Consider the following 26,067-nt stretch of genomic DNA (forward strand, 5'->3'; position numbering starts at 1 on the left):
CATAATTTTAGTTTATAATTGATTTTATTCTTCTACATCATTTAAAAGACAAAAGCATAAAAAAATCTATGTTAATGGGTAAATAATATATAAAGAAGTAATCTGTAACAACAATAAGACAAAGTGGGGGAGGGCGAAGTTGTAAAGGAGTAAACTTTTTGTATGTGATTGAATTTAAGTGGGTATCTGATTAAAAGAGATTATTACAAGCCTAAAATATTATATGTAATACCCATGGTAACCACAAAGAAAATATCTATAGAATGTTCACAAAGGAAATGAGAAGGGAAACCAAAAATCAATTATACACAAAGGAAGGTAACAAAGGAGGAAATCACAGAAAACCTAAATACATATAGAAAACAGCAAAACGGCAAGAGTTAGTTCTTCCCAATTAGTAATTACTGTAAATGCAAATGAATTAAATTCCCGAATCAAAAGACATAGTTTAGGAGAATGGATAAAATATAAGATCCAATTATATGCTCTCTATAAGAGATTAAATATCTAGGACATGAATAGGCTGAAAGTGAAAAGATGGAAAAATAAAGTCCATGCAAATGATAACCAATAGAGCTGCAATGGTTATGTTACCACTAGAAAAAATGGATTTTAGGTCAAAAACTGTTATTTAAAAAGGAAAAAAAAAAATTTAAGTTACATAATGAAAAAAGAATCAATTTACCAAGAAGATATAACAGTTATAAATACATGTGCACCAAACATTAGATCTCCTAAATATATGCAACAGGCCGGGTGCAGTGGCCCACGCTTGTAATCCCAGCACTTTGGGAGGCTGAGGCAGGCGGATTACTTGAAGTCAGGAGTTCGAGATCAGACTGGCCAATATGGTGAAACCCTGTCTCTACTAGAACTACAAATATTAGCCAGGAGTGGTGGTGGGTGCCTGTAATCCCAGCTACTCAGGAGGCTGAGGCAGGAGAATCACCTAAACCCAAAGGCAAAGGTTGCACTGAGCCAAGATTGTGCCACTGCCTACATCCCTGGCAACAGAGTGAAACTCTGTCTCAAAAAAAAAAAAAAAAAAAAAAAAAGTCTGGGGATGAAGTAAAAACAATGGGGAGGGAAATGTATACCTATAAATGCCTACATTTTAAAAGATCAATCTCTAACAGTTTAACTTTATATCTAAAAAACTATAAAGAACAAATCAAACCTAAAGCTAGCAGAATGAAATAAATAATAACATTAGAGAAAAAGAAAACACAGAAATGAGAAACAACAGAGAAAAATCGACAAAACCAAGAGTTGCTTCTTCAAAAAGATCAATAAAATTGATAAACCTTTATAACTAGACTGATAAGAAGAAGAGAAGACTCAACTAAAATTATCAACGAGGATCGGCCACGGTGGCTCACGCCTGTAATCACAGCGCTCTGAGAGGCTGAGGCAGGTGGATCACTTGAGGCCAGGAGTTGTAGACCAGCCTGGCTAGCATGGCAAAACCCCAACTCTACCAAAAATACAAAAATTAGCTGGGCATAGTAGAGCACACCTGCAATCCCAGCTACTCAGGAGGCTGAGGCACAAGCATCATTTGAACTCAGCAGGCAGAGGTTGCAGTGAGCCGGGATCACACCACTGCACTTCAGCCTGGGCAACAGAGAATGTTTCAATAATAATAATAACAATAATAATAATAATAATAATAATAAAACAAAATTATAAATAAAAGAGGGGACATCATTACCAATTTTACAGAAATATAAAGAACTTTAAGAGAAAACTATGAACACTTACACCACAACAAATCAGATAATCTATTTTAAAAATTAACAAACTCCTAGAAATACACAATCTAGACTGAATCAGAATAGAAAATCTTAATAAGTATATTGATTGGAAAGTAGACTGAATAAGTAATCAAAACCCTACCTACAAAGAAAAATCCAGAACCAAATGGCTTCACTAGAAAATTATATCAAACATTTAAAGATGAATACCAATCACCCTCAAACTCTTCCAAAAAATGGAAGAACAAAATATCTCCAAACTTATTTCACGAGGCCAGCATTACCCTGATACCAAAGCCAGACAAAGACAAAACATAAAAATGACAGACCAATACTTCTGATGAATATTCGTGTAAAAATCCTCAACAAAATACTGGCAAATAGATATAATAGCACATTATAAGAATCCTACACCATGGCCAAATGAGATTTATTCCTGGGATGCAAGGATAGTTCAACATAAAAAAAACAATCATGCTGAATGGTAAATCCCTGAAATCTCTTCTCTAAGATTAGAAAGAAGGAAAGGACAAATACTTTCACCACTTCTAATCAACACAGTAATAAAAAAAAAGTACTAGCTAGGACAATCAGGCAAGTAAAATAAATAAAAGACATCAAAATTAGAAAGGAAAAACTAAACTAACATTATCTCTGTTTACAGATGTACTATTCACAATAGCAAAGACACGGAATCAGTCCAGGTGCCCATACATGGTAGACTGAATAAAGAAAATGTGTTACATATATACCATGGAATGCTATGCAGCCACAAGAAAAAAAGGGGGGGGGGGATCATGTTCTTTGCAGCAACATGCATACTGTTGAGTGCTATTATCTTAAGTGAATTAACACAGGAACAGAAAACCATATACGAGATGTTGTCACTTATAAATTAGGAGCTAAATATTCAGCACATACAGACACAGTGGTGGAAATAATAGACATTGGGGACTCCAAAAAGGGAGAAGAAGTGGGAGCAAGGGCTGAAGAACTATTTTGGGTACTCTGCATAGTAACTGGATGACAGGATCAATCACACCCCAAACCTCGGCATGATGCAATATACCTATGTCACAAACCTTGCACATGTACTCCCTGAATCTTAAATAAAAGTTGAAGTGATAAATAATAAAAATTTAAAAATCAAACCAGTGTGTTATTAATGTAAAGACAGGTGTATATACCAATGGGATAAAGATCCCAGCAACAAACCCTTACATAAAAGGTCAATTTTCCAGAAGGGTAACAAGACCATTCAATGTGGAATGGACAGTCTTTTCAACAAATCATTTTGGGAAAACTAGGACCACATTGAAAATAATGGAGTTGAACCCTAAATTTACACCATCTACAAAAATTAACTCAAAATGGATCAAAGAGCTAAACATAAGAACTGAAACTATAAATCTCTTAGAGGAAAACACATGGTGAAAATTTCATGACATTAGATTTGAAAATAATTTACTGGATATGACACCAAAAGCATAGGTAACAAAAGAAAAAAATAGATAAAATGGACTTCACCAAAATCAAAAACTTTTGTGCTCAAAAGACACTATTAACACAGAGTAAAGGTGACCCATGAAATGGGAGAAAATATCTGCAAATCATACATCTGATAAGAGGTGAATATCCAGGATATATAAAGAACTACAACTCAACAACAACAAAGCAAACAGTCCAATTAAAAAAAAAATGGGCAAAAGACTTGAATAGACTCCTCTCCAAAGAACATATACAAATGGCCAGAAGTACATAAAACAGTGTTCAACATCACTAATCATTAAGGAAATACGTATCAAAACTACAAGATACCACTTCAAATCCCTTAGGGTAGCAATTATTTAAAAAAACAAAACAAAAACAAAAACAGAAAGTAAGTGTTGGTGGGGATGTGGAGAAATCAGACGCTTGTACACTACTGTTGAGAGTGTAAAATGGTGCAGCCTCTATGGAAACTGTATGGAAGTTCCTAACAAGATTAAAAGTAGAACTGTCATATGATTTTACAGCTCCATTTCTCCATATATATCCAAAAAAAATAAAGACAGGGATTTGAAGAGATATTTGTACACCATGTTTATAGCAGCATTATTCACAACAGTCAAAAGCTGGAAGCAACCCAAGTATCCACGGACACCTGAATGAATACACAAAATGCAATATATGCATACAATGGGATATTATTCTGCCTTAAAAAGGAAGTAAGTTCTGACACATGCTACAACATGGAAGAACCCTGAGACATTATGCTAAATGAAAAGGGCAAATACTGTCTGATTCCACTTAGATGAGGTAACTAAAGTAGTCAAATTCATAGAGACGGAAAGTAGAATGGTTGTTTGTCAGGGACTGGGAGAGTGAGAAATGGGGAGTTAATGTTTAATGCGCATGGAGTTTGACAAGATGAAAAATTTCTAGAGACAGGTGATGGTGATAGCTGTACAACAATGTGAATATACTTACTGTCACTAAGCTATACAGTTAAAAATTGTAAAAATAATTTAAAAATAAAATAGTTAAATGGCTAATTGTACGTGTATTTTAGCATGAAAGAAAAATCAAATTCATAAAAGTCAGTAGTGATATAGTGTCAAATATATGGCAAAACTGATCAAAGTACTGGTGGCAGGAAAAATCGGCACAACCTCTTTTTAAAATACTGTGGCAATGTACTGCAAATGCCTTAGAAATTTTTAGTTTTTTCTACCTTTTAAAAAATGTATTTTAGGCTGGGCACAGTGGCTCATATATCTGTAATCCCAGCACTTTGGGAAGCCAAAGTGAGACAAGTGCTTGAGGCCAGACATTTGAGACCAACCTGGATAACACAATGAGACTCTGTCTGTCTCCACAAACTAATGAATTAATTAAAAATATATTTTTAAAAATGCAATGCAAATGAAGCTTAAGAATAAAAATGGTCTTGGCACGCACGGTTTGCTGAGCCCGTTAGTGTGTCTGGCTGAGACATGCCGCAGCCATGTCCCACTGCCTGCATCCCCTCAACACGTCTCTGGGATGTTCGTGATGCTAAAGACGATTTACATAATTTGGACAGAAAGTGGATTTGTGGACAGCAGATTGAAATAGTTTGCCCAGGGGGATCGAAAGACACCAAATCAGATGAAAGCCAAGGAAGAGAGGAATGTGTACAGTTCTTCAGGCTATGATGATTATGACAGATACAGGCATTCTAGAAGCCAAAGTTATGAAAGGAGGAGATCAAGAAGTTGGTCTTTTGATTACAACTATAGAAGATCGTACCATCCTAGAAACAGTAGACGGACTGGAAGACCACGGCGTAGCAGAAGCCATTCCGACAATGACAGATTCAAACATCGAAATCAATCTTTTTCCAGATCAAAATCCAATTCAAGATCACGGTCCAAGTCCCAGCCCAAGAAAGAAATGAAGGCTAAATCATGTTCTAGGTCTGCATCTCACACTAAAACTAGAGGCACCTCTAAAACAGATTCCAAAACACATTATAAGTCTGGCTCAAGATATGAAAAGGAATCAAGGAAAAAAGAATCACCTAGATCCAAATCTCAGTCAAGATCACAGTCTAGGTCTAGGTCAAAATCTAGATCAAGGTCTTGGACTAGTCCTAAGTCCAGTGGCCACTGACAGTATAGACCATGCTCAATTTTAGGCATGTATCATTCATTTACTCATAGTTCGGTTTACTTAAATTATCAGGAATACAATGTTGCAATGATGCTTTAAAAACACTTGTTAGTTTTCCCTGTACCAGGCAACAGTTATAATTAAATGATATGCTGTTGAGAAGCCACTCTTAAGAGTCCAGTTTGTCTAATGTTATGGGCAGCTACCAATTTGTGGTGTCTCTATATATTTTTGTAAAGATTCTCATTTTTTATGCTTGAAGTATTTGGTGAAAAGATGTTGGTTGACCACAGTTTGCAATATTGTCTCATTAAAAATAAACTTTCATATTCATATTTGGTAGAACTGTTAACCTAGAAATGTAGCTTGCTAATAAGATAGAGTGATACAAAAGTGAAGTAGTAGCCACAATACAACACTGACTGCTCGGACACATGTAGGTTCAGGGTGGACCTTTATGTCTTGTCAAGATATCTAGGCCCAGCCAGGCGCAGTGGCTCACACCTGTAATCCCAGCACTTTGGGAAGCCATGGTGGGTGGATCATGAAGTCAGGAGTTCGAGACCAGCCTAACCAACATGGTGAAACCCCGTCTCTACTAAAAATACAAAAATTAGCCAGGCATGGTGGCGCATACCTGTAATCTCAGCTACTCAGGAGGCTGAGGCAAGAGAATCGCTTGAACCCAGGAGGTGGATGTTGCAGTGAGCCAAAATCATGCCACTGCACTCCAGCCAGAGCAACAGAATGAGACTCCATCTCAAAAAAAAAAAAACAAAACAAAAAAAAAAAAAAACAGATGTCTAGGCCAATGATAATTATTTTTGATGCAGTGTGGATTAGTTCTTTTGTTAACCCCACTGTCTTGGGGAATGATACCAGCTGGGTAATTGAGTTCTTGACTAAAACATGGAGGCTTGACTGCTTTTCTTCTCATTCCTATGAAGATTTGGAACACAGAAAACACAAAAACTCACCTTAAAATTTGAGCAGGTCGATGATGGCAAAAATAATTTTAAGGAGAAAGAAATATTCTTATGTAGTTATTCTAAAGTTTAAGGAACGTTGTTGACCATAATATTGCTTAGTTTTCTTACTGCTGTTAGAAGCAATTGTTTCCAAGTAGGTTTCGTGTGTGTGTGCATAGTGTAAAAGAACTGAAAGTTTGATGCTTACAGCACTTGGCTCATGGATTTGTATCAAAATTTGTCTGCCTCTTTATGAGGGAGGCCTGCTTTTCACACCTCAGTTTATTTAATACGAGGCAAGATGAAAGATAACACTCATTCTAGGTGATTCTGTGGTGCCATAAAATTTAAAATAATTTGGGAAAAAGGATTAGCCAGTTGTAAGCAAGAGTCACGTCTTCTGAGCTTTCGATTATCAGTGTAGTACCTGACTAAAAATGAAGTAATACCCTTAACCATTTATAATTTCTAGTATTTCTCTGAAAGATCGTTTTGGGGACAAAAGTGACTTGACATGTCCAATTTCATTTCAGAATAAAAAGCTAGCATCTTTAAAAATCTCAGATTGCTTGCTTACAGATATAAGTAAGAATTATGGAGAAACAATTCCTTTTAGAGGATTACTTTTTTCAATTTTGGTTTTAGTAATCTAGGCTTTGCCTGTAAAGAATACAATGATGGATTTTAAATACTGTTTGTGGAATGTGTTTAAAGGATTGATTCTAGAACGTTCGCATATTTGATAGTATTTCTAACTTTCATTTCTTTACTGTTTGCAGTTAATATTCATGTTCTGCTATGCAATCATTTATATGCATATTTCTTTAATTTTTTTAGATTTTCCTGGATGTATAGTTTAAACAACAAAAAGTCTATTTAAAACTGTAGCAGTAGTTTGCAGTTCTAGCAAAGAGGAAAGTTGTGGGATTAAACTTTATATTTTCTTTCTTATAGAGGCTTCTAAAAAGGTATTTTTATGTTCTTTTTAACAAATATTGTATATAACCTTTAAAACATCAATGTTTGGATCAAAACAAGACCCAGCTTATTTTCTGCTTGCTGTAAATTAAGCAAACATGCTATAATAAAAACAAAATGAAGGAAAAAAAAAAAGTTCTTGATGGCATTTTTAGGTACTATTTATAATAGCACCAAAAACCATGAAATATTTAGATAAAAATATAACAGAATATATAAAATATGCATATGCTAAAAACTAGAAAACATTAGTAAGAGAAGTCAAAAACCTAAATTAAAAAAAACAAACAAACTTATGCCCCTGAATTGGAAGACTCAATATTGTGAAGACATCACTTCCCCTTACTGATCTACCGATTCAACACAACCCAAAGCAGTCTTAGCAACTTTTCTTTTTAGAAACTGACAAGCACATCCTAACATTTATATGGAAATACAAAGGAATGAGAATAGCCCAAACAATTTGGAAAAAAGAACAAATTTGAGAAATTCACACTCTCTGATTTACTATAAAGTTGCCATAATCAAGACAGTGTGGTACTAGCAAAAAGATACTCACGTGAATTAATGAAACAGAATGAACCTTCAGTAATAAACCAACACAGATGTAATAATTTTCACTAAAGGTGAAGTGCTTTAGATACTTAATGTGCACAGACAGCTAATTCAGTGAGACAGGGCAGTCTTTTTAACAAACGATGGTGAAACAATTGAATATCCATATGTTAAAAAAAAATGAGCCAGCCAGGCACGGTGGCTCATGCCTGTTTCCCCAGCACTTTGGGAGGCTGAGGCAGGTGGATCACCTGAGGTCAGGAGTTCAAGGCCAGCCCAACCAATATGGTGAAACCCTGCCTCTACTAAAAATACAAAAAATTAGCAAGCATGGCAGTGGGCATCTGTAATCCCAGCTTCTCGGGAGACTGAGACAGGAGAATCGCTTGAACCCAATGAGCTGAGATCATGCCACTGCACTCCAGCCTGGGCAACAGGCCTAAATGTAAAATCTGTAACTATACAATATTTAGAAGTATAAGAAAATCTCTGCAGCCTTTGATAAGACACATGAAAAAGAAAACAAAAGATAAAAATAATAAACTGGACTTCATCAAAATTAAAAACTTCTCCTTACCAAAAGACAGCATTAACTACCAAGGATGTGGTGTACCAACAACAAATCTTATACATTGCTGGTAGAAATGCAAAATTCCACCATACATTGCTGGTGGAAATACAGCCACCTTGGAAATGAGTTTGACTGTTTCTCATAAGCATACATTTATCATCTTATCTAACAACCCCACTCCTAGGTATTTACACATACAAAACCTACACATAAATGTTTTCAGGTTTTTTGTTTGTTTGTTTGTTTTTTGAGACAGAGTCTCATTCTGTCTCCCAGGCTAGAGTGCAGTGGCATGATATCAGCTCACTGGGTTCAAGCAATTATCTCTCCTGCTTCAGCCTCCCAAGTAGCTGGGATTACAGGCGTGTACCACCATGCCCAGCTAATTTTCGTATTTTTTAGTAGAGATGGGGTTTCGCCATGTTGGCCAGGCTGATCTCGAATTCCTGACATCAAGTAATTCAACCATCTCAGTTGCCTAAAGTGCTGGGATTACCCAGTGCCTGGCCCTTTCAGGGGCTTTATTCACAAACACCAAAAACTGGAAACAACCCAAATGTCAAACTGGTAAGTAAATGTGGTATAACCATACAATGGAATGTTCTCATACACGCAACAGCATGGATGTATCTCCAATGTATTGTGCTGAAAATACATGCTGCATGATTGTGTCTAACATTCTGGAAACCATAAACTTATCCCAAAAGAAAACAGATCAGTGAGTGACCGCTAGGAACTGGGGGCTGAAGGAAGGTATTGACTACAAAGGCATGTGAGGAAACTCTGAGGTAATGAAAATGTTCTCTATCTCAGGTAGGGTTGTATAATTTCAGTTTGTCAAAATTCATATGGTACATCTAAAAACTACCTTTTAAAAGATGAATTTTATTGTATATATATCATGCCTCTTTAAATTTGAGTTATTTTAAAGCCAGTTAGTTTGAGACCAGCCTGGCCAACATGGTGAAACCCCCGTGTCTACCAAAAAAACAAAAATTAGCTGGACATGGTGGTGTAGGCCTGTACTCCCAGCTACTTGAGAGGCTGAGGCAGGAGAATCTCTTGAACCTGGGAGGCGAGGGTCGCAGTGAGCCAAGATCGCGCTACTGCACTCCAGCCTGGGTGACGAAGTCAGACTCCATGTCAAAAATATATAAAAAATAATAATAATAAAGTCAATTAGTATAAGATTTTTCCTAGGCCTAAACCACACATTGAAATTGGTTTTTTTGTTTGTTTGTTTGAGATGGAGTCTCGCTCTGTTGCCCAAGCTGGAGCGCAGTGGCACGATCTTAGCTCACCACAACCTCCGCCTCCCAGGTTCAAGTGATTCTCTTGCCCCAGCTCCCGAGCAGCTGGGATTACAGGTGCCTGCCACCACACTCTGCTAATTTTTGTATTTTTAGTAGAAACGAGGTTTTGCCACATTGACCAGGCTGGTCTCGAACTCCTAACCTCAAGTGATCTGCCCACCTTGGCCTCCCAAAGTGCTGGGATTACAGGCAGGAGCCACCATGCCCAGCCTGGCTTTTCATTTTAATGGCAACAAGTACTGAAAACCTTAAACCATAAGATCTTTTGTTGAAAAATGAAGCAGAGCTTCTGTGTTACTTTGCCAGATGAGCATAAGCTTATAAAGGAATACTGAAGATTTTAGGACTCTTCTAGTTGAATTTATGTAGCCTCATACCATCTTCCTTCAATCAGTGAGGCCCTCTTTACTCTGGGAGAGGATTAAAATTACAAATCTAAATTTAATTTCAATAACAGCAAAAGAGTTATCATTCTCAACTTTTTTCTTCAGAAGCACTTCCACCAGGTATTGAAAAATTCACGATTATCTGACTCCAATCTCTTCTGAAGTGGTAATTTGACCAAAATAGCCAGGAGTTGTGCAGCAACATCCATAATTGATACCGCAGGACCATGAAAAGATTTAAGTCTTTCATATAGCCAAACATCCACCACATAGATCATCAGTGAACTCCTCTAGGTCAAATTGTTATGAGGGGGCTTTTGCTCCCTCTCAAAAATAGTAAATGTCTCCCCAAGGATCAAGCAAGGGTCCTTTCAAGCATTTTCCTTTCAACAGCCAGAAAAATTCTGCATGAAGAATTTAATATTCTGCCTACATTGTTTGATAAATGTCTTGGGAAACACAATAATTCAAAACCATGGCTCTAATATATTTGAGTTTTATGTCAGCAGATGAGACTTCTTTTAGAATTATTGGCATGTCTTAGCACTAATGCATGCCATGTGCTGAAATAGACAGCAACGCTTTCTTTACTAAAGCAGCAAAACCATGTTTGCCAAGCATCTCGGGAGCTCCAATGGTGTAGAGTACCAAATTTTACTAGCCAAACTTTTCATTATTAGAAAGATGTCAGTTTCCAATTTAAAAAAAAAAGAGCTCACAACATAAAAATTATCTGATGGTATCAATGTACAAATAATGATTAAAATCAGATATTGGCAGCCCTAAGAAACATTGGTATTTTTAGCCTGTTGAATGTTAAAGGAAAGTCGCTGCTGATACTTCTATGAATTCCAGCCAAACCTGAAAGAAATGTCAACAATTCTAATGCAGATGATGTCATCTGACAGAGGAAATGCTTCCGTTTTTTTTCTCTGCTCTAAAACAAACCAGCTCAATAATGTCCAATATTCTCAGCTTAACCATGGTGTCTTTGATTGTATGTGGCTTCCATGACTGGGTAGTATAATAAGCAAGTAAATAGGATGCTTCATGATAAAGCTTTGTTTGCCAAATCCGGCTTCCAGTCTTTGCCATTTAAGCTTCCCTCCAATGAAAGAACCATATTTTTCCAATGGCTAGTAAAAATTTGCAGAACTTTATACCCATATGTGGGGATAAATATAAAACAAGATAAGCCTAAGCTACAATACACATTCTTTTCACATTTTCAGCCTAAATTATGTCAAATTCAGTGGCCTATAATTGTAATGGCAGCACATATTTTCTTTTATTCTTAACAAGAATTTAATCTATTACAAGATAGTAACAATGATAATTATATATTACCTGACCATGTACAGTAGCATCCCATGCTACTTCACTCTTATTTGGAATGAAATATATCTTAATATATTTTGACAGATATAAAAAATTATTTTGTTAAATTGGCTTTCTTCTTATAATGAAAAAGTCACATATCTGGTTTAAATATCTCTGACTTTGATATATTAATTTCATAATGGCATACAGAGACTCAAAAAGTATTTACTCAATTTAAATGAATTATAAAGTCAAATAATTATTGATAGGACATTTTATCTTTTAGAGGAATACGTGCGGACTTAGAAGAAAAATGAAAACTCTCACTTAGGAGTTATATATTCTCTTATCCTCTCACTCCATTTTTCACTCATACATTGATTTTGAGCTACATCAGTGGTTCTTAGCCTTGACTATATATTACAATCACTTCAGAAGCTCTTAAATATTGATGACTGAACCCCATTCCAGATTAATTAGATTTAAATCTCTTGGGGTAGACGTGCACTTTCTTTTAATGGCCCAGTGATTTTATCATTCAGCCAGGATTGAGAACTACTGAGCCAAATAAACTAATTCTAGATCCCATCCTTAAAAGCTTACACTCTAGTACACACGAGTGTGTATATATTCTTAGATTACTGCATACGCAAAGATAAATGTACCTGTCAATGCAAAGAAAACGTATCAATATATCTTTGAACTACATTATGACAGACATGCTTCAGGCGACCAAACAGAAGAGCTACATCCAATTTAATAATGAAGGAAAAATTAGGTGGAGAAGTACTGAAGATTTCTGAAGGAAGTAATGAATAAGCAGGAATTAACCAGAGGAAAGGATGGTGGGAAGAAACTCCAGGCATCAAATGGGGGGATGACAAAAGCAAAAAGAAAAGTAGGAAACAACAAGGTTAAAAACCAAGAATCACTCACGGTTACCAGTTCCCAATAAAGAATATTCATGTGAGGAAGGAAGAATAAATAGGAAACTTTGGCAGAGAAAGAACGTGTAATATGCTTTGTGTATGTATATTAAGGTGCCTGAAGTTTATTTATTATAGGTGAAGGGCAGTCAGTGATGTGTTAAGTGGAGAAAGACACAATCAGGCTGCATTTGGGACAGATCTCTGGAAGCCACCAGGAAGAGAGTGCTAACATGCACTGAGCATTTACCACGGTGCCAGTGTGCTGCTGAGCACTTTTCATTGATTGTCTTAACTAATCCTACCACAATTATATGGTAGATACTATTATCTTTATTTTACAAATGAGTAACTTCTCTAAGTCATATAATTATTAAGGAATAGAGAAGGGATTCAAAACAATTCTGATCCCTGAAGCCTAGGCCTTTGACCTGTAGGACGGATGGATTGGCAGGAGCAGAGTAAGAGGTAGAAGAGACTACACACTGATAAATTAGTCAGATAAAATTATCCCACATGAGAAACAATTAGGGCAATGGCACTAGGAGTGGAGAAGAAGAAACAGATTCCAGGAATATTTACAAAATTTAAAAATTATCAAATTCACATAATTCAGCCTTAAAAAGGAATGAAATTCTGACGCATGTTACAATATGGACTAACCTTGAAAACATTATGCTAAGTGAAATAAGATAGTCACGAAAGGGCAAACATTGTATGATTCCATCTTTAAAGTACCCAGAAGAGTCAAATTCAGACAAAGAAAATAGAACAGAAGTTACAAGGGGCAGAATCAAAAGTTATCAAGAATATATTTTGTGAAACAATGTTAAACCCACATAGATCCTTACTTCTTAAACCTATAGATCCAAAAGCTCTCCAGTAGTTTACAACATAGGAAAAGTAAATGAGTAGAGTTGATTATAACTTGCTTTAAGCTACCTATAAAAAGAAAAACTACTTGTAAAGTCTTTGAAAATTAGTTCAGCATAAACTTACCAAACTGCTTACTGTCTCAAAGGTAACTTACAATAAATCAATCAGCATTTTATATATACTCTCATATGTTTATATTTTTGTGTTTTAGATATAGACCTTTTTTAAAACTAACAAGTTACATGAAAAGTTACCCAATATATTACAAGCTCATAGAGCATAATAGCACTAATCTAAAGCTTACTATGGTGCCAGAAGCTTTAAATACTCAATATATATTATCTCTGATAATTCTCAAAATTACAAGGTTGGTATTAGGGCCAATTTAAAGACTAAAACTGAATTTCAGTGAGTAATGTTACACAGTTTGCTTGCAAGTAGTGAACCTAGAATTTGAACCTACTGTGGTTTCAAAGCTTATGTTCTCAACCACTACCCCTAATCAATCCTTGATTAATATCCCTTAACTAATCTATTTCCCCATATCAGAAAAAGGGCATGATGACATACAACACATAACAGTAGAATAAGTCCTTGACTCATCACACCAAACATCTGCAAAGTTCACACAGAATCCAGGCAAAAAGTGCCTCCAAAAGTATTAGTGATGAAAACAAACATTTTACATTTGTAGTTAGTTTTACCTCAAAACCAAATGTTTCATAATTATTAGTTTAGCCTACATTTATTTACTAAATGTTATATATTACGTAAAAAATAATTTAAAAAGTCAATAAAACATTTTAGTATGAACACTTACAGCAAAACTAACAACAGATTTGCTCAGAGATCTTGAACAGGTTTCATTAAATATCTGAAACATTATAAAACAGGTCAAATAGTTTCTGATCATCATTTTCTTTGTTTATGGGCTTTCACTATGCCCTATATCTTTTCCTAAGTAGCAAAATTTAAATATCTTGAAGATAAAATATTAAGGTGGTGCTTAACTGTCCATTGCTACAGACTTGTACAGTGGCTCTGGATGATGGCTAAATCATTAGCTGGAGCAAAAACCTTTAAGTATTTTTCACATGTCCTAAATTGTATAACTAGAATTAGCCACAAGATGTATTTCATCTTTGTAAAAAGAATGTAATTTTTTTAATTTTTATAATCCAAAATTATCCAAGAATCTTTCTGCCATTACTATTAATTCCTTGAAAATTAATAATTCAGACCTATTTTTGGTATCAAAAGTTAACTATAAGCTAATTTTTTGTAGTTTCAATACCAAAAGAAATTAAGTAAAACTAGTATTTTAGTAGGCAGGGAGAAACAAAATTACTAGCAACATAATCCCTCATGTAGGGAAAAGTTTCCATATAAGAATTCAGAAAAATTAGGTAGAGCAGGAAAAAAAATACTTTGTGGGCTTCTTTTGTATATTACGTTTGATAATTAATTATCTCAAAACATTCCATAAACTACTGGTATGGATTTCTGGGTCTTTTAATTTTTATCTGCAGACAAAAAACAAGTTTCCCAATGTAAGAGACTGGTAAATAGATTACCTTTGAAAACAAATGCATTTTCTCTAAAGAAGTATTCTAATTCATCTATTGAAATGAAAACTTTAGAAATGCTAAGCATGAATATTTTAAGAACTGATGGTCATATTAAAAACAACAATAAAGATACAATCTTCTTGGTTGTACCACATGTGGATGTATATAACACTACTGATCTGTACATTTAGAAATGGTTAAGTTGGTAAATTTTATGTTACGTGTATTTTATCACAATTAAAAATTTTTTTAATCAATAGAAAAAAGAAATAATCTTCTAAAGGAAAAAACAAAACAAAATATATATAATTCTGGTTAACATTATAGCTTGAAAATACTCAGGATATCCAATCACTGGCCACTGTCTGTCCCAATACCAAGAAGTTGGACACAGAACTATACCTTCTCTGATACAGGTATGTTGCTGGGTTCCTCTGTATTTCTTGGTTGCTTTACAGATTCACATCCATACATCCCATTTTTAAGAATATGAAGCTGAATATCAGTCACGTGCTGGTGGAGAGCCCCATGAGGGCTTGTGGAGAGGGACTCATCATGCAGATTTTGAGTCATGCTAGCTGAACCACTGAGCACTGACTCCACATTAGGATTTGTTTGAGAGACCTGTGGAGAAAATACAACACCTGGAAGATTGACATACTGAGAACTTTCCTGATGACGTAACAAAGCTTCAGGCACGATTTTATGCTCATTTCCAGGAGATACAAGTATATCACTGGCGGCATTTTCTAAGTGTTTCCTATCTACTGGGCCAGAAGGTAGAACTGTGGGTTGCTGTAGCACAGTTTCAATTCTCTGTGATTTTTCAGTAGTTGCTTGAAGAGAGCATGGATTGAATTGTGGAACACTAGTTTGTATTACTGAAGGCTGGCCAAGCTGTTGAAATACTTGCTGAATTGGATGCTGAAGAATACCTGCTCTTCCAGAAGTCTGTGTCACCATAATTGGTACATTGACTTTATAAAGGTGACCTTGAAAAGGAGGAAACAATCTTGTAAGTATAATAGAATTAAAATTTCCTTTGACAACAATCACAAAAAAAATCTCATCCACAACAGGCTGGAAAAAAATATACTGATATGTTAATGGTGGTTATCTCTAGGGGTTTTTCTTTTATTCTTCAGACATTTTTGGATCTTCTACAATCAATATATAAATTCTTATTTTTTAATTATGTATGTTTAGCTTTAATTCCAGACTTCTCCCACAATTGTTTATATGTCACACTCTGAGATACAAAAAGGCCACCAATATTTAATCCATGAACCTCTTCCATTGTTCGATAAATTAATGTTATCAACCAAAAACTGGATTTTAACAAACATAATCATGTAAAATATAACTTCATATATTTAAAATGCCATATAACAAGAAAATGCTATCCAAAAGAGAGTTTAATGATTTCAAAAGTAATCAAATTTCTTCTCCTTTCTTCCTTTAAAATAACACTATAAAAGAAAAAAAAAGGCTGGGTGCGGTGGCTCATGCCTATAATCACAACACTTTGGGAGGCCTAGGCGGCTGGATCACAAGGTCTGGAGATCGAGAACCTCCTGGCTAACACGGCGAAACCCCGTCTGTACTAAAAATACAAAAAATTAGACGGGCGTGGTGGCGGGCACCTGTAGTCCCAGCTACTCAGGAGGCTGAGGCAGGAGAATGGCGTGAACCCAGGAGGCGGAGCTTGCAGTGAGCCAAGATCAAGTCACTGCACTCCAGCCTGGGCGACAGAGCGAGACTCTGTCTCAAAAAAAAAGAAAAAAAATAAAGGACTTATTTTTGAGCACTGAGTTAGGTGCTTTACTTAAACTTTACAACAACCCAAAGAAGAGGTATGATCCTCTTCAAAATCAAGAGATGGTGCTCTGAAAAGCAGAGACTGGTTAACCTCAAAACTGCTGTTTGTTCTATCAGACCATGCAATCTCTACTAAGAAAGGGGACAAAGGTGGATCAACCTAATCTTTAGTCCGTAATTAGAGCTAGCAGGAATGCAGGTAAATTATTTTATTTTGTATTTGTTAAAATTTAGATAACTGACTTGAATTAGAAAAAATACATACAAAGAACCCCTATACAATGTTGGGAAAGAGAACTGGGAAGGAAATACAGGACAGGCCTAGTACAATGTCTTTTATGGTAGACTGTCTCCATAACAATGAAAACCACCATTTATCATTACTTCTAAAATCTATTTTATTAAAAGTTCTTATAACTTCTGGTATATAATCTATTAAAAAATCATGAAGCTTAACGTCCAAAAAATAGTACCAATGCTAAAAACAAAAATATTCTTAGAATATACTCTCACCAGATACAGTCTGTAGTGTCACACCTGCTGGTACATGAATGGGATAACCAGGAAAAGTAAAGTTTGCACTGGAGTTTGAAGTACCCTAGATATAAGAAATTCATATCAGAAAGTTAGAAAAGGACTTTACTTGTATCTTTTTTTCCCTGATCTCATAGGGAGTCAAAAAATCTGATTGTGGACAATAGTTTGACAATACTTAACATTTAACATTAGGGCTGAGTTCTTTGAATAAAACAGTTTTTCGATATTGATCAACCCATTAAGGATCAAGAGGAATCCTATTCTACAGTTATTAGCAAAGAAGTCAGTAAGTCCTAATGAACAGTATAAACATTGACTCAAAAAACTTGCCCAAGACATAGCTTTGCAAGGCCATTGATTCTCAGATCTGCAAAAATTTGAAAGATTGATAACATCCAGTGTTGTTGAGAATGTGATAAAAATTGGTTTTCTCAAACCACTGTTTGTATGAATGTATATTGGTACAATCCTTTTGGAGAGTAATTTTTGCAATATATATACCAAAATTGAAAATACATATGACCTTTGACCCAGGAATTCTACTTTTAGAAATTTGTCCTGATTATCACACAAACACGCAGAAATATATACAAGCATAACCAATGGAATACTATATTAGAAAAATGCTGGAAATAATTTAAATGTTCACCAACAAAAGTTTGTTAATTAAACTGTGTTACATCCACTAAGGCCAATGTGTACTAACTGAAATTGAAAGCAGTACGTCTGTATTACTAAATTAGAAAACAGAAATTACAGAAACAGTAAAAAGAGTATTCATACTTTTTACCCTGAAAACTAATATAGCTTTCATGAAAGAAGTCTGGATGGATAAACATCAAACAGTTAAAACGTTTATTCTTGGAGTGTAAGACTACAGAGCTCTTTCTTTTATTTATAAATGTTTTGCTTTTTTACTTTTAAGAGACAGGGTTTCATTCTGTGGCCCAGGCTGAAGAGCAGTGGTGCAGTCATAACTCACTGTAACCTCCAATTCCTAGGCTCAAGTGATCCTCCTGCCTCAGCCTCTCAAGTAGCCAGGACTACAAGCACACACCACCATGCTCAGCTAATTTTTTTAAAAAAATTTTGTACAGGCCGGGCATGGTGGCTCACACCTGTAATCCCAGCACTTTGGGAGGTCAAGGCGGGTGGATCACTTGAGGTCAGGAGTTTGAGACCACCCTGGCCAACATGGTGAAACCCCGTCTCAACTAAAATACAAAAAATTAGTTGGGCGTGGTGGTAGGCATCTGTAATCTCAGCTACTCAGGAGGCTGAAGCAGAAGAATCACCTGAACCTGGGAGGCAGAGGTTGCAGTGAGCCAAGATCATGCCACCGCACTCTAGCCTTGGATGACAGAGTGAGACTCTGTCTCAAAAAAAAAAAAAACTGTAGTGATATGGTCTTGCTATGGTGACCAGTACCTCAGTCTCCCAAAACACTGAGATTACAGGTGTCAGCCACTGTGCTCAGCCTATTTTTACTTTTTATTAATATAAGCTTATTATTTATTTAAACAGGAAAAAAGTATTTCCTTGAATTCCAAAGGCAGAGGTATTTCTTCATTGGTCTCCTATCAAAAGCAGCACCATTCTTTCCAAAAATCCTATTAAGGTGTGTGGTTTTGGCTGTTCTTAGTGAAGAAATGGAAATAACTAGCCCACTAAGCATTTGCCCTAGAAAGGCAACCTATGGGCAGAAAGAAAATTAAAAACAGTTAGTATATACTCTCAGTACTATGGAAGAAAGATAAAAGTGAAAAGCTGCTATTCTTCTCTACCTGAAAAACTACTTGGTTTTCTATGTTAACATGTACATTTATCCTCTGCCTCCAAGTACTAAGGGGAAAAATATTAACAAGCTGTACTTCACGAAGGTACAAAATGACAAAAATATTCCAGTTTAATTAAAGTAAAAACTATGATGTTGCTCCATTCTGGAGGGGAAAAAAAAATCAGAAAAAAAAAAAACTCAAAATGATCTATTTAGGATGTAACAAGGATATAACATTATACAGTGTATTAAAACCTCATACAACATAACGTCAGACATTTCCTAACCTTGTAGGTATAGTCTTGGAAGATGCTAATGACCTGTCTGTAAGACAGGAAAACTTGGCAAGAAAATGTCAATTCTGAAACTTCTGAGTTTTATTACATCTATGCTATAGATGTTATTCTGTCGCCCCACTCTTTACCACATCTTTTGTTTCTTTTTTTTTTTTTTCCTTTGAGACAGAATTTCGCTCTCGTCACCCAGGCTGGAGTGCAATGGCATGATCTCGGCTCACTGCAACCTCCACCTCCCAGGTTCAAGCGATTCTCATGCCTCAGCCTCCTGAGTAGCTGGGATTATAGGTGCCCGCCACTAGGCCCGGCTAATTTTTGTACTTTTTAGTAGAGACAAGGTTTCGCCAGTTGGCCAAGCTGGTCTCAAACTCCTGATCTCAGGTGATCCACCTGCCTCAGCCTCCCAAAGTGTTGGGATTACAAGCATGAGCCACCGTGCCCAGCCACATTTTTTCACTTTCAGCTGGAGGGTAAGAAATTACATCTACGTTCAGCATTTTGCCACCACTCACTAACAGTGGGGCACATCTTTTAAAATATATTTTAAGTAAGCTACATACCAGTTCTGCTGTAGTAAAACTTGGAAGAGTTCTACCAGCAGGAATAACTAATGATGCTGCATAGAAAACAAAATAAATATGCGTTCATTAGAATTTACCAATTTAATAAAATCACTAAATATAGCTTATTTTTAAAAAATATTTTCTATCACTAACAGGTTAAACCATGGTGAATTCTAAACTTCCTGATTCCAAGTGAGGTAAAAAGTAATTATATTTTTTGCAACAACTTCAGATAAAGACTTTACAAATAAACTCCTTTAAATGCCAAAAGAAAATATCTCATTGTAATCAACCATACTGTACTTTGGAAATCCATAACAAAACACCTAGATTGTCCTTAGTAAGTCAAGGTAGCACTAAATCTCTCTTACAACCCTTCACTGGAGAGAAAAAGTAATATTTATTAAAGAGGCACATTTCCAAGAGACTGTAATATTGAGCATAAATTTGTAACCCAACATAAACCCATTCTAAATTGTATAGGTTCAAAATAAATTCCAATTCATTATTTTATGAAAAGTTATTTACAGTACTTTGGGCAAGTAAGCAAGCACACCTGAATAGTTTTAGGAACAAAAGAATAAAAATATGTCTCCTCAAGTCTCTGCAGTAAAACAGGTACAACTGCTAAAAACAAATCCCCAGATTGACAACTCGACCTACATTAGAGCTACAATCCCATATATCTTTCCTTTATTATCGACCAGTTTTTCTGTGCTAACCAGCCTTTCATTTATAATACATCTCAAAGATTGACCAGCTAGTTGTAAATGTAAACTATCATTTAAAAATAAGTGTAAAGAAAAAATAGTAACTACAGTAGAGGGATCTTAGTTGATCAATGTAATCATATACCTTAGATACTCAAGGTTCATTTTACCTAAACGTGACTAAATATGGTGGTTAGAATGGCATTTTCCCTCATCTTTAATAAAAACACAAACTTTAGCATGTTTATGTGTTCATGTAATATTTATTATGGCTTGTTTTTCACATACTGCATTAAGGAAAATTGCCCCAAAGATCTGTTCCTGACATTAGAATCACTCCATCACATAAAATAACTCATAAACAAACAACTCATAAAAGCTAACATTTTTTTAAACTAACCATTCCTTCCACATTAAGACAACAGAAGAAAGGCTACAGATTGATGGTTAATGACGCACAGAATTGTTTTTATCCTCTGTTCATCTATGACTTTGCTTATTAACAGGCATTATCTTAGAAAAGCTAAATTAGAAAGAATTGAACTGGCAGGAACACAATGGTATTAGTCTTCATTAGCTGAAGTGAGCAAAGCTTAAGCTGCTACAGCTTAAGTAATAGCCTGAGAGGAAACAAAAATCTGTTAACACATTGTCTAAAGCAATTAAACGAATTCCTTGAGAAAAAATAGCAACAATCATCCTCTTTTAAATACTTGCAATAAATCCTGTAAGATAATTCTCTATATTTAAATAAATCAAACAGGACTATAAGAGAGTTTTTAAAGTTTCTTTACAGACATTGGAATAAAAGCATTGAACAGTTTTATAATGAAGTTTCATGCAGCTCCTACTTAATTTTGATACTAAACTAACAAGTTATATAATTGAACATATAAAAATAACTTGTGATCAACCACACTGTACTTTGGAAATCCATAACAAAACACCTAGATTGTCCTTAGTAAGTCAAGGTAGCACTGACTCTCTTATATAAATCATATAAAAATAACAAGTTATTTTTACATGTTCATATTATACCTTTAAATGTATGTGAAACAAATTTTAATATTCAAGATGGTTTCAATAACAAAGTAAGTTTTAAATAAGTATGTATTTTTACTCAAACTAAAAGTGTCATAACTTTGATCTTCACGTATATGTTCTAGAAATACTACATTTTTTTAACTTTTAAGTTCAGGGGTACATGTGAAGGTTTGTTCCACAGGTAAATTCATGTCACAGGGGTTTGTTGTACAGATTATTTCATTACCAAGGAATTAAGTTCAGTACCCAGTAGTTATCACCCTCCACCCTTAAGCAGACCCAGTGTCTGTTGTTTCCTTGTGTTCATGAGTTCTCATCATCTAGCTCCCACTTGTAAGTGAAAACACGCAGTATTTGGTTGTCTTTCCTGCTTTAGTTTGTTAAAGATAATAGCCTCCAGCTTCATCTGTGTTCCCACAAAAGACATTATCCCATTCTTTTTTATGGCTGCATAGTATCCATGGTATACATGTACCACATTCCCTTTATCCAATCTGTCACTGAAATGCATTTAGGTTATTCCCTGTCTTTGCTATTGTGAAAAAATGCTGTAATGAACATTCGCATGCATCTTTATGGTAGAATGCTTTATATTCCTCTGAGTATATACCCAGTAATGGGATTGCTGGGTCAAATAGCAGTTCTGCTTTTAGCTCTTTGAGGAACTGCCATACTGTTTTCCACAATGGCTGAACTAATTTACACTCCCACCAACAGTATATAAGTATTTCCTTTTCTCTGCAACCTCACCAGTATCTACTAGTTTTTTACTTTTTAACAATAGCCATTCGGACTGGTGTGAGATGGTATCTCCTTGTATTTTTGATTTGCATTTCTCTAATGATCAGTAATATTGAGCTTTTTTCCATATGATTGTTGGCTGCATGCATGTCTTCTTTTGAAAAGTATCTGTTCGTGTCCTTTACCCACTTTTTAATGGGACTGTTTGTTTTTCTCTTGTAAATTTAAGTTCCTTATAGATGCTGAATATTAGACCTTTATCAGATGCATAGTTTGCAAATATTTTCTCCCATTCTGTAGGCTGCTTCCTCTGTTGATAGTTTGTTTCACTGTGCAGAAACTCTTAAGTTTAATTAGATCTCACTGGTAAATTTTTGCTTTTCTTGTGATTGCTTTTGGTGTCTTTGTCATGAAATCTTTGCCTGTTCCTATGTCCAAGATGGTATTGCCTAGGTTGTTTTCTAGGGTTTTTACAATTTGGGGTTTTACATTTAAGTCTTTAATCCATCTTGAGTTTATTTTTGTATGTGGTATAAGAAAGGGGTCCAGCTTCAGTCTTCTGCATATGGCTAGCCAGTTATCCCAGCACCATTTATTGAATTGAGAGTCCTTTCCCCATTGCTTACTTTTGTTGACTTTGTCAAAGGTCAGATGGCTATAGATGCGCAGCCTTACTTCCTGACTCTCTATTCTGTTCCATTGGTCTATGGATCTGTTTTTGTGCCTGTACCATGCTGTTTTGGTTACCATGGCCCTGTAGTATAGTGTTAAGTCAGGTAATGTGATGCCTCCAGCTTTGTCCTTTTTGTTTAGGATTGCCTCGGCTATGTTAGTTCCATATGAATTTTAAAATAGTGTTTTCCAGTTCTGTGAAGAATTTCATTGGAATTTGATAGGAATAGCATTGAATCTGTACATTGTTTTGGGTAGTATGGCCATTTTAATAATACTGATTCTTCCTATCCATGAGCATGTGATGTTTTCCCATTTGTTTGTGTCTTCTCTGATTTCTTTGAGCAGTGTTTTGTAATTCTCATTGTAAAGAGCTTTCCACGGTGAAACCTCGTCTCTACTAAAAAATACAAAAAACTAGCCGGGCGAGGTGGCAGGCGCCTGTAGTCCCAGCTACTTGGGAGGCTGAGGCAGGAGAATGGCATAAACCCGGGAGGCAGAGCTTGCAGTGAGCTGAGATCCGGCCACTGCACTCCAGCCTGGACAACAGAGCGAGACTCCATCTCAAAAAAAAAAAAAAGATCTTTCACCTCCCTGGTTAGCTGTATTGCTAGGTGTTTTATTCTTTTTGTGGCAATGGAATTGCCCTCCTGGTTTGCCTCTCAGCTCGGCTATTGTTGATATATAGGAATGCTAGTGACTTTTGCACATTGATTTTTGTATCCTAAAACTTTGCTGAAGTTGTTTATTACCTGAAGGAGCTTTTGGCCAAGACTATAGAGTTTTCTACATATAGAGTCACGTCATCTGCAAATAGCAACAGTTTGACTTCGTCTCTTCCTATTTGGATGTCCTTTATTTCTTTGTCTTGCTGACGGCTCTAGCTAGGACTTCCAATACTATGTTGAATAGGAGTGGTGAGAGAGGGCATACTTGTCTTGTGCTGTTTTCAAGGGGAATGCATTCAGCTTTTCCCCATTCAGTATAATGTTGGCTGTAGGTTTGTCATAGATGGCTTGTATTATTTTGAGGTATGTTCCTTCAATACCTAATTTCTTGAGTTTTTAACATGAAAGGCTGTTGAATTTTATCTAAAGCCTTTTCTGCATCTATTGAGATAAGCACTTGGTTTCTGTCTTTAGTTTCGTTTATGTAATGAATCACATTTATTGATTTCAGTGTGTTGAACCAACTTTGCATTCCAGGGATAAAGCCTACTTGATAATGGTGGATTCGCTTTTTGATGTGCTGCTAAATTTGGTTTACAAGTATCAAGTATTTTGTTAAGGATTTTTGCAGCGATGTTCATCAGGAATATTGGCCTGAAGGTTTCTTTTTTGTTGTGTCTCTCCCAGGCTTTGGTATCAGGATGATGCTGGCCTCACAGAATTGGTTGGGGAGGAGTCCTTTCTCCTCAATTTTTTGGAATAGTTTCAGTAAGAATAGTAGCAGCTCTTTTTGTACATCAGGTAGAACTCAGCTGTTTATCCATCACATCTTGGGCTTTTTTTGGTTGGTAGGCTATTTATTACTGATTCAATTTTGGAGTTCCAATAAGGAACTATTCAGGGAATCAATTTCTTCCTGGTTAAGTCTTGGGAGGATGTATGTGTTCAGGAATTTATTCATGTCTTCTAGGCTTTCTAGTTTGTGTGCATAGAGGTGTTTTTCACAATAGTTTCTGATGGTTATTTTCATTTCTGTGGGGTCAGTGGTAACATCCCTTCATTTCTAATTGTGTTTATTTGGATCTTCTCTCTTTATTAGTCTAGCCAGCAATCTATCTATCTTATTAATTTTTTCAAAAACCAACTCCTGGATTCATTAATCTTCTGAATGGTTTTTTGTGCCTTGATTTCCTTCAGTTCCGCTCTAATTTTGGTCTTCTGCTAGCTTTAGGGCTGATTTGTTCTTGCTTCTCTGATTCTTTCAATTGTGATGTTACATTCTTAATTTGAGATCTCTCTAACTTTTTGACGTGGGCATTTATTGCTATGAATTTCCCTCTTAACACTGCCTTAGCTGTGTCCCAGAGATTCTGGTGCATTGTACCTTTGTTCTCATTAGAAATAATAAATTTAACAATAAATTTTAACATAGCAAGAATTCAATTCCACAAACATAATTTAAAGAATGTTGTAATACACTAACATGGCATAACAATATCCACATTCATAAGTGTATTGTTTCTTATTCACTATCAAAAATCCTTTGATACATTGTGGCAGTTATAGTTTTGTGATTCTTGGATCATCTTTGAACCAATCCAAATAAAATTACATGATTCACGAAATACAGAAACAGGTGAATTTCTTCTTTGTGAATACTCATTAGCATAAAAGATGTCTCCTGATGACCAAACAATATTCTAACTCTCAAATCACCTAAAGAACCAACCACATTGCTGAAATTTTCAACACATCTAAGTTGAAGAACAATTGGACATATAGTTTAACACCTATATTTTAAGAGTTTTAATGCTCAAATATGAAAGCCACCACAAAAGTCTCAGTGTCCCTGTTCTTCCCTTCCCTTCCTTCCATCATGACTGATAGTATCATGTCAAAAAGATCATGTGACATGAAGACCAAACACAGAAGCTGACTTGAAGTCCCCTAGAAATAAGGTAATCATAGGGTGACTACACGTCCCAGTTTGCCCAGGACAGTCCCAGTTTACACCTGTTAGTTATTCTGAGGTAATTATTAATAGAATCCCATTTCTCTCTCTCTCAAAACTAGATTATAAATTACATATAGTCACCCTAAGTGCAGAACAACAGTTCTCGGAGTGTAATATACAAACCACTGAGGGTACCTAAGACCCTTTTCAGTGTGTTCATAAGGTCAAAACTATTTTCATAATACCAAGACAAAGTATGCCTTTTTCTCATTTAGTATTTGTATTTGGTTTTGTTGACATTTGAACTGATGATGCAAAAGGAATAACAAGTAAAACTGTAGACATCTTAGCATGAATTAAGGTAGTAGCACCAAACCTTGCAAGTGGTCTCTTTATTCTCCATTGCTACTCACCGTTAAAATAACACAACAGACAAAAA

General features: G+C 35.5%; 1 protein-coding gene and 1 pseudogene across 1 annotated transcript in view; one reads left to right on the forward strand and one right to left on the reverse strand.

Annotated features, from left to right (window-relative positions):
• Positions 1 to 26,067, reverse strand: part of GTF2A1L (general transcription factor IIA subunit 1 like) — a 60,831-nt gene that overhangs the window by 17,804 nt on the left and 16,960 nt on the right. Inside the window, exons 4-6 of the mRNA XM_045369352.3 lie at positions 19,837 to 19,892; positions 17,180 to 17,264; positions 15,251 to 15,840 (exon numbers count right to left, since the gene is read on the reverse strand). Coding sequence (XP_045225287.2) covers positions 15,251 to 15,840; positions 17,180 to 17,264; positions 19,837 to 19,892 — 731 coding nt within the window. The remainder of the gene's footprint in view (positions 1 to 15,250; positions 15,841 to 17,179; positions 17,265 to 19,836; positions 19,893 to 26,067) is intronic.
• Positions 4,862 to 5,395, forward strand: LOC102141606 (serine/arginine-rich splicing factor 10 pseudogene; annotated as a pseudogene).

This window comes from Macaca fascicularis, chromosome 13 (genome assembly GCF_037993035.2).
Source record: "Macaca fascicularis isolate 582-1 chromosome 13, T2T-MFA8v1.1".
NCBI lineage: Eukaryota > Metazoa > Chordata > Mammalia > Primates > Cercopithecidae > Macaca > Macaca fascicularis.